The sequence below is a fragment of the Strongylocentrotus purpuratus genome, unplaced genomic scaffold (genome assembly GCF_000002235.5).
Source record: "Strongylocentrotus purpuratus isolate Spur 01 unplaced genomic scaffold, Spur_5.0 spur5_scaffold_13, whole genome shotgun sequence".
Taxonomy (NCBI): domain Eukaryota; kingdom Metazoa; phylum Echinodermata; class Echinoidea; order Camarodonta; family Strongylocentrotidae; genus Strongylocentrotus; species Strongylocentrotus purpuratus.
This window is the reverse complement of record NW_022145598.1, coordinates 2548508-2558607: the sequence shown is the minus strand read 5'-3', so window position 1 is coordinate 2558607 and position 10100 is coordinate 2548508. Positions and strand designations below refer to the sequence as shown.

The window sequence follows — 10100 nt, the reverse complement described above, 5'->3', positions numbered from 1 at the left end:
GTCTTCAAAAATAAACCATATTTGGTATACATCAACTTCAGGTCAAAGTTCAACTAAAAATGTCAACAAAATTTGCGCGCGCACCTCGACGCGCACGTACGCGCGCATTAAAATTTTAAAATGCTCATATTCGTTCCAAATTTTTTTTGCACACGTTTCAGGCAATTGTAAGCATTTTCAAGATTTTGCGCGAGAGCACTTTTTTGCGCGCGTTTCCGCGCGTAAGTGCGCGTACTGACATTTTACAACATGGAAACGCCAAATTTTCTCTATCATATCAACCACATTTTTCCAAGCATTTTGATACCTTGTTCACCTTTTTCTGACCAGTGATAACGCAATGAGCGTCCGTCAAAGTTTACAGCACACGCGGATCTGCATTATCCCTATCCACATTACATGTGCAAAAACAAGCCTATACAAAATTCATTTTAACTCTTCAGAATGGATAGATACCCCCAATTTTTTTCATATTTAGATAGATCATGAGTCGGAGATATGATTTCATGTCTCATTTGACCCTCAATTAACTCATGACGTCATCATAATGGCCTCCGAACTTAAAATTTCAATTTGCATATTATGACGTTAGCAGATTTTTGGAAAATTGATTGTATCTCTGTAAATGTTGATCAATTTTCTTTCAAATTTTGATATGTTTTAGCTGAGAATATTTTCTACGAATGTATTTCACACGATATTTCATTTGAACAATGGCATCATGGCGTATTTTTGCGATTAAAGGAGGCATGTCAATTTTTTACATTTTGCGTGTATTCTCTATGGGACATGACTTTTTCTCAAAACTGGTTTCTACATTCTTGTCTTTCGCGAGCAATATCTCCGTCGTTTTATCTTCGTTTACGCTGAGCTTTGAGTATGTTGTAGCTGAGTCAATATGCTATCGTAAGTGTGCCCTTTAATTTTCGATCAGATGCCGGGATCATGCTCATATTTCACTTACAAAGTGGGATTTGATAATTCCATTTTCCGTTTACGTGTAATCTCTATGGGAAATATTTTGGTACATCGGTAACGCACTTGACTTCCGACCTCGAAGTCCCTGGTTCGAGTCCGGGCGTCTCCAACAATTTTTTTCTTCACTTTTTTTTTCTTTTTGACCTTTCACTGTACCTTTTCCTTTGCTTATTAAAACACGTAGAATCACAAATAATGTTATAAACAACCATGTTTACTTTATTATTCCCCTATTATCACTTGATCCATTACTTTTTGAGTGTAGTCCCTATGGGAGATGACTTTTTCTCAAATCTGGATTCTACATTCCTGTCTTTTGCGAGCAATATCGCCGTTATTTCCGTTTGGTTTTTGTTGATTTTGGAGTATGTTGTAGCTGAGACTATATGCTATCTAAATGTTCCCTCATTTTTTTCAATCAGATGTCATCATGGTCTGTTGATGATCATCATCAACATCATCATGATGATCATCATCATCATCAACATCGTCATCACCATTACTATCAGGATCATCATCATCATGATCATCATGATGATCATCATTGTTTACATGTCTATATAACTTCTCCCTTTCTCAATATAGTAAGTATTATAATCTATCATAAGACTTGAAGACAGACCACCTTAATCGTCCTCGTGACGATTTAAATTCTAGTTTATTTTTATTTCTTCCGTACACTTTTTTTGTGTATACGTTTACTCGAAATCGACTTGGTCAATTTCCTTTAAATTTCTGATGGTCATTAGGCCCTATAATATCAAGTTCCCGAAACCTTTTTCAAGTTCATGGGGTCATCGTGACGTCATCCAGGCGCCATTTTGTAAAAATCAGGTCATTATCATATCTCGATAACGAGTCATCAAAAATAAACCATATTTGGTATACATCAACTTCAGGTCAAAGTTCAACTAAAAATGTCAACAAAATTTGTGCGCGCACCTCGACGCGCACATACGCGCGCATTAAAATTTTAATATACTCAAATTCGTTCCAATTTTTTTTTGCACACGTTTCAGGTCATTTTAAGCATTTCAAAATTTTCCGTCCGTAAGTGTCCCCGCGCGCGTTGCGCGCACTCATAGCGCGCGGAAAAGGTCAAATTCAATTTTTTGTACATGATTTAGATTCCTCTTACCGTAAATGACAATTTACATTAATTTCAGTCACTCTTGACCTTTCATAAGGCCGTGAGCGCGCGTCAAAGTTCAAAATCCGCGCGTGCTGCTATGGGCAATATAATGCAAATTTGATCAAAAACATGCCATTTTAAAAATCAAAATAGCTCTTCAGATAGTCCATTGACACCCAACTTTTATATCATGGTTGGAAAAAGCATGAGTTGGAGATATGAATTCATGTCTCATTTGACCCTCAATTAACTCATGACGTCATCATAATGGCCTCCGAACTCAAAATTTCAATTTTCATATTATGACGTCAGCAGATTTTTAGAAAATTGATTGTATCTCTGTAAATGTTGATCAATTTTCTTTCAAATTTTGATATGTTCTACCTAAGAATATTCTCTACAAATGCAGTTACCACAATATTTCATTTTGACAATGGCATCATGGCGTATTTTTAAGATTAAAGGAGGCATGTCAATTTTTCACATTTTGCGTGTATTCTCTATAGGACATGACTTTTTCTCAAAACTGGATTCTACATAATGTCTTTTGCGAGCAATATCTCCGTCGTTTTAGCTTTGTTTTCGCTGAGCTTCGAGTATGTTGTAGCTGAGACAATTAGCTATCACAAGTGTACCCTTTATTTTTTGATCAGATGCCGGGATCATGCTCATATCTCACTTGCAAAGTGGGATTTGATCATTCAATTTTCCGTTTACGTGTAATCTCTATGGGAAATGTTTTGGTGTATCGGTAACGCACTTGACTTCCGACCTCGAGGTCCCTGGTTCGAGTCCGGGGGTCTCCAACAAATTTTTTTTTTCACTTTTTTTTCTTTTTGACCTTTTACTGTACCATCTCCTTTAAATATTAAAACACGTACAATCGCAAATAATGTAATAGACAACCATATTTACTTTATTATTACCCTATTATCACTTGATCCATTACTTTTTGCATGTAATCCTTATTGGAGATGACTTTTTCTCAAATCTGGATTCTACATTCTTGTCTTTTGCGAGCAATATCGCCATTATTTCGGCTTGATTTTTGTTGATTTTTGAGTATGTTGTAGCTGAGACTTTACGCTATCTCAACGTCCCCTCATTTTTTAATCAGATCTCATCATGGTCTGTTGATGATCATCAACATCACCATGATCATCATCATCGTCATCACCATTACTATCAAGATCATCATCATGATCATCATTCTTTACATGTCTATATAACTTCTCCCTTTTTCAATATAGTAAATATTGAATTAAAGATGAGCATGAACATACATGTAGGAATTAAAGACAGACCACCTAATTCGTCCCCATGACGAATTAAATTTCTAGTTTCGAAATTGTACTGTACCCTAGACGAAGTCAAGGAGCTGACCCGACAAATAAGCAGTGAGTTTTTGTCCCATAATGTGGATTATCAAAATGGGTCATCTAAAATCTACCCCCTCGCCCCCTCTCTCTCTCTCTCTCTCTCTCTGTCTCTGTCTCTGTCTCTGTTTCTCTCTCTCTCTCTCTCTCTCTGTCCCTCTATATCTCTATCTCTCTCTATCTCTCTCTCTCTTTCTCCCCCCCCCCCCCCTTTGAATCCCTAGGCAATCAATAGTTTGTTGAAGATCGCCAGATAATGTTACAATATTGAAGGTATGGAGAAGTCAAACCATTGTAAATTATGCATATATTCTGGAAAGTGCTTTTGATAATGTGAATTTGCTAATTCTTTGATTGTTCTTCTAGCCACGAAGAGAACATGCGGCGATCCAGGCATGCCCGTCAACGGGTCCCGGATCGGCGACGAGTTCGTGATCGGGAGCCAGGTCGAGTACAACTGTTCGTCTGGTCTGGTGGCCGACGGCCCCACCGTTTCACAATGCTGGTGGGTTGATAACATCACGCTGAACATCGCTTGGACTGTGCCGCCGCCAGCGTGTGTGGGTGAGGAAGACTGCATTTTTAGTTATCACTGACGTATTGGTGGGGGAGGGGGGTGGGAAGTAGATAGTAGGCTCATAATTTTGATCAACATAATCTATATAGTACTCTAAAATGCAAACTATTTCCAGTGTTGATTTTTCTTTCATTAGACCCATCTCTGCTGGCGACAACCGACCCAATGAGAACCGACATAACAACGGAGCCAGATACCGCAACTACACATCGTATGACTACCCCGCCCTTTCAGCCACCATCCAGTATCATGGGTAAGAAGAATTAGACCAACCTGAATACCTGATACCTCCCTGACAGAACAAAGCTTCAATCAAAGATTCAAACGAGTTTTTCCCATGTTAAAATGTAGGAGAAAAGCCTAATCTTTGATATTTATACTGTAGACATTTATTCCGTGTGTTAGTAAACCTAAATACTACTTCTTTACTATTTTGCTTTTTGTTTTGTAAAGAAGATATTTGTGTATCTTCTCTAAATTCCACTAAATGATAATTACCCCCCCCCCCCCCCCCCCTCCCTCTCTCTCTCCTCATCCCCCTCTCTCTCTCTCTCTCTCCCTCGTGTTCCCTTACTTTCGTTTCCAATTTATTCCTAACCTGGTGAAATATTATGTCTTTCAGTAGTCTTTGTATGTAAATATTAGGCAGTCCTATAGACTGAGTCATTGCGATGACGATGTTTTATCCTTTATGAAAACCGTCTCATGTTTCTTTCATGGCCTATTTTCAAATCTTAATTCTTGATCATAATTCTACTTACCAGGAGTCATCATAGGGAGCTTGGCAGGTGTGATCATCCTCATCATCGTCGTCGTTATCGTAATAGTGTTGTAAGTTTACCTTCTTTTGACAGATTGTTTTTTTGTATTTCACCTTTAATTGATCCTTTTTGTTTCAAATTAAAGATCACATAGTGACAAGTTGGAATTATGATGGCGCATATTGTGATGTATTTGAACTATCATTAGAAAATGAACACCGAAAATCTCCCTTTTCTCTCCCCTCCCTCTGTACTCTCTCTCTCTCGTTTATCTTTCTCTCTCTCCCTCACTGGAATCTTTCCTCTCCATATTTTGTTTGTCTTTCTCCATCTCCCCCTCTCTGTCCCCCTCTCCCCTCCCTCTCTCTCCCTCTCTCTCTCTTGCTTTTGCTCTCTCTGTCTCTGTCCTTTTCTCTACCCTTCCTATTTTCTTTCGATTTTTCTTTCAAAAAATATTATATCTTTCTATCTCATTTTTCTTTATCTCCATTGTTCTCTCTCCCTCTCTCTGCCTCTCTCTCTCTCTCTCTCTCTCTCTCTTTTTCTCTCTCTCTCTCTATCTATTTCTCTCTTTCAATACAGCATGTGCAAGAAACGACAGAGACGCAAAGCCGACTTTACACGCGGATCGGGTCAGTCGAATTTCCCGCTCAGCAACTCGAAAGCCCAACTTACACAAACGACACCAAAGAAGAAAGAAGGAGAGAAATTACATGAAAACGACGTCGATGAGGAGGAGGAGGAGGATTACCTCGTCCCAGATGCAAAGGTCATGTCTTCGGCGAACAAGGGCCAAACGCTCCAGTTTGTTGAACAGCGACCCCGACTGCCTGCACCACCATCGGTAAAAGCGTCTCTTACACCAGAAGAATCGCTTTATCAGAATTCAATCAGCATCGCTTTGAGCCGATCGAAAGAAAACTTAAGAAAGGACGCCAGCATGGCCAAAGAAAAAAAAGTGACTAACGAGCCCGCCTATCAGAATAGGACAGTCGTTACCCGGCACGACAGGCCTCGAGCAACAGAGGGCGCTGTCGTGAAACCACCTGCAACGAAGGCGTCATCATTGCCTCTTGACACGGACGATATTTACCAGAATGCCCAGGTGGGTACCAGGCTAAGCAGTGCGAGGATGCCTCTGGCGGCAAGATTTAGTGATGACCGACGAGCTAGCCGCGATTCAAGCGGAACAGCCTCCCAGAGAAGTTCCGCCAACTACAGAGACTCTGTGGACTATGTCACACCCAATGAAGCCAAAGAGCAAGAGGTATACGAAAATGCAGGGGTGGTAGTGCAACGCCTGGGGCCTCGACGTCCCCCGGGTAAACCTGACGACACCAACGTTACCGTCGTCACTAGCGATAGCGATGGGGTTTACCTTGATTTGATTTAGCCACAGACGTTTTTTCTAGAATAATGTCGGCGTGCCACGTGCGTTTACGCAATTATGTCAATAGATCAGTATCTTTAATTCTGTTCTTTTTGTTAAATTCAATCCTGTGTACAAAAAGTGGCCTGTGTAGTTTCTTCATAACATGTTTTCTTCTATCGGGAGACGATACGGGTGACTCGTTTACACAATTTGCCGTTATTTAGAGGTTGCCGCTAAGTAAGAGTGGTTAGAAATATCCCAACAAATGTGGCACTTTATTCCTTTCTCGACAATTATTCCACATTTATTTTTTGCGAGGCTTACGGTTACACCACGTACTCTTCCGAAGGACCCGCTTTTGCTCTATCTCGACGTCTTAGGATGAAGACGATAGATACGACCTATCAAAAAGTCGAGATAGTGAATGAGTGTGCCCTTTTCAGGGCCAACTAAACTTGTTCGATGGCGCAGCCGCCAATACCCCCTTCACATACACGGGTTTTTCTTACTAGTCTTACGGATTGCACAAAATCAGGGATCTTTCAAGGATTCTTACGTTTTGGCCATTTTTACGACCGATTTAAGAGTGGTCACGGATTACTACGAGCAACATTCGTGCTAGTAACGACCTGTTTACGTGTTGTTACGAATAGTTACGAGTTAGTTACGAGTCCTTACGATTTTGTACCCTAAAATAACAACTGAAAAAGAAGCGTTCAAATTTGCAGCTCTTATGTCTTATACGTAAGAATACGTAAAGTATACGTACATTCGTAAAGTACTCGTAACTACACGTAAATTGTTCGCAATAAATCGTAACAATCCGTAAAACCATCGTAATAAGACCCGAATGAAATTGTTAACAACACGTAAGCACTCGTACTAATCCACAAATAATAGTTAAATTATCCGTAAATAATACGAAAACAAATCGTAAACTAACATAAACAAATCGTTAACAAAAATGTTACGAGTCATTTACGGATTCTTGCAAGCATTTTACGGATGGTTACGTATTATTACGAGTTATTTACGAAAAAATCAATCCATGGACAATCGTAAGGAAGATTTTTGACATATCAAAAAATGTGCCTCTCCTTCCCGGATCCTTAAGAATGTCTGCGAGTTGTTGCGAGTTGTGACGAGTGGATGCCTGCGATTGACTACGAGTTTGCGATCCGTAAGGACTCGTAAGAAAAACCGTATATGTGAAGGGTTTATTAACCGAATGGCGAATGAGCTCATGCGCAGCAAATATTAAACACAGACATGTGACGCGGATTTGGCACTTTACGTCATCATTAAAACATAAAATGCCACTTTCTTGCCGCGCCATATCTGAACTAGGTAATGCAAAGTTTTGGGAAATTTCGAAAATTGGATTGATAGTATGTCTTTACAACTTGATATATTTGGATGCCCCTGTGGATGACCCATTACGTGTTAGAAAATGTAGCCCCTAAAACACTTCTGCTTTCTCGGTTGATTTCAAATATTTCAAATAGCGACTAAGGCCATCATTCAATGGTAGCTGCGACCATGGAAATTTCAGAATATGCAGTTCTGATACATAATTTCCAAACGGTAATAGCAAATCGGTCAATCCTAGTCAAGAAACACTGTTTTAGAGCTAAAGTAATATCAGTCTGGAGAGGGTGCTACATGTATATAACTTAAAGAGTTTATTAGTCTACAATTTCATTACTTTAGACTTGATTTAATGAAGTTAGTATGAGTTAGAATGCATTCTGTTCAAAGCAAACACTGTATATATATATTTGTAATGTCTAATTAGACAAATTGATTTTGACACGCTGTCTAGCAGTACTTTGAAATCCCATGCCGAAATAATAAAGATATTTTGACTACATAATATCGGTTTTAGTACCATTATTTTGTCTGTAAATGACCCCAACCACACAATGACTTGCATTATTTTATTTTTTTAATACCGTCATGTATTTAGCGTTCACAACATTGTCTAGAGAGTTGCGATTAACCCTAATCAATTTAAAGTCCTCTTAGTAATCGCAAGTTTGCAGTCCCCCATATCTCATGTACATATTTGCGACTGATATTAATCGCAAATAAGTTGCGATCAATCGAAACTGTTTGTAAGACGGGGCCCAGTTGTGCTTCAAACGTATTTCTTTCTTTGATTGCACCAATGTTCGCACTGATAATAAATGTCATTCAGTGGTTTGCTTTATTTGCTCCCCCCCCCCCTCATCAAAAAATAAGAGAGAAGGAAGGATACGGAAAGAAAAATGAAAACAAGAGGAAGGGGGGATATCAGTTGTAATTTTCTCGCCAACAAGTTGTGGATCGGGGGGGGGGGAGGGGGGGGGGGCTCATCAAAACCAAACGAGAGAGAAGGAAGGGAAGGGAAAGGAAAACAAGAGAGAAAGGGAAAGAAAACAAAAGAGAAAGAAGTAAGGAAGGGGAGATCAGATGCGATTTATTCCCCAGCAAGATGTAAATTGAGGGGGATGCACTGGCGTACGGATGAGAGGGGGGGGGGGTGGGGAGGGGGGGGTGGGGGAGGGGGGTGACCCCAATAAAATTCAAACGTGGTTTATTTCTAATTCGATACCGGTGATTTACAAATGTTGCTGAAATGACATCATTTCCGAGATTTTTCCTCACTTTTTTTGTAAATTATACTTTTTTATTCGTTTCTTGGAAAATGACAAATTCCTAAAATTACCGTTAGGCGAGAAATATGCCTTTTTAAAGGCTTGCATGTCAGGGCCCGCGGAACGGCGGGGCACGGGGACCTCGAGCTTTCCCTCACACTTTTTCGAAAAAAGTATATTAAAGAGAAATAGAAAGAAAGATAGAAAGAAAGAGAGAATAGTATCCTGCCAGTGTCAGAAATAATGAGGTATCAAAATATGATCATCTGACCGTGATTGAATGCCGAAAACCTCTGAGCTTCCGAGGACTCTGCCCCCTGGATTCCACCTAGGGCCCTAGGGTGGGCCCCTGAATACTCATCTGACCGTTATATAATGCCTTAAAACCCCCGAGCTTCCGGAGGCTCCGCCCCTGAAAACCCCTGAGCCTCCGGGGCTCCGCACCTTTGACCACACCAGGGGGCCTAAGGCGCCCCCTGAATGCATATCTGATCGTTATCAAATGCCTCAAATCCCTGAGTTTCAGGGGCTCAGCCCTGGAACCACGCCAATTAGTGACCTGCCAGTGTCATGAATAAAGTATCAAAATATGTTCATCTGACCGTAACTAAATGCCCATACCCACTGAGCTTCCGGGGGCTCCGCCCCTTGACCCCCGCTGGTCCTTTGCCCCTAGACCCCAAGCCAATGTATGCTACGCTCTACCTGATCATAAGTAATTTTAATTAGCCCCCCCCCCCCACCCTCTTTGAAAAACGTTCAGCGGGGCCTGCATGTAAGAACGGGGGTGATGCGGATTTTGTGTCTGCCCCCCCCCCCCCAACATTTTTGCTCGTTACGCCAATGCTGGTCACCATTACGTACCAGTATTTGGCTGGCATAATTTCAAATTTGCCCTCCCCCAAAGAAATCCTGGATCCGCGCCTGATATACAGATGCTAATTTTCATAACAAATCAAGCTTTGATTTAGACAAGCCGTTGGTAAATGTCTGTCCAAAGGTGATTGTGTTCGCATAAAGTTAAAAGAGACATCTGCGAAATCACCAATGGTGAGTGTTAGTTCCGCGCAGTTTTCTTACGTCTACCAAAAGTGAGAGGGGGAAAGCGCTCTGGGAACAGCACCGTCCAGGAAATCCTGAATAAGACGTGTTTCCTTGTAGTGTACCAATGTCCGACAAACGACCAATTTAAGGTTGATTGTTTTGTTCGGATCGAACACTGAGGGCAGTATATAACGTATGTGTAGTTTGAAGATTGATTATCATGA

At 40.6% G+C, this 10100-nt stretch overlaps 1 protein-coding gene across 1 annotated transcript; it reads left to right on the top strand.

Annotated features, from left to right (window-relative positions):
* Positions 1-3540: 3540 nt before the first annotated feature.
* LOC100891881 lies at positions 3541-7672 on the top strand. Its single transcript, XM_030983822.1, has 5 exons — positions 3541-3544; positions 3853-4050; positions 4200-4316; positions 4828-4894; positions 5407-7672. Exons 1-5 carry the CDS (start codon positions 3541-3543, stop codon positions 6215-6217), a joined length of 1197 nt encoding a protein of 398 aa, XP_030839682.1. The 3' UTR covers positions 6218-7672.
* The last annotated feature ends 2428 nt before the right edge of the window (positions 7673-10100 follow it).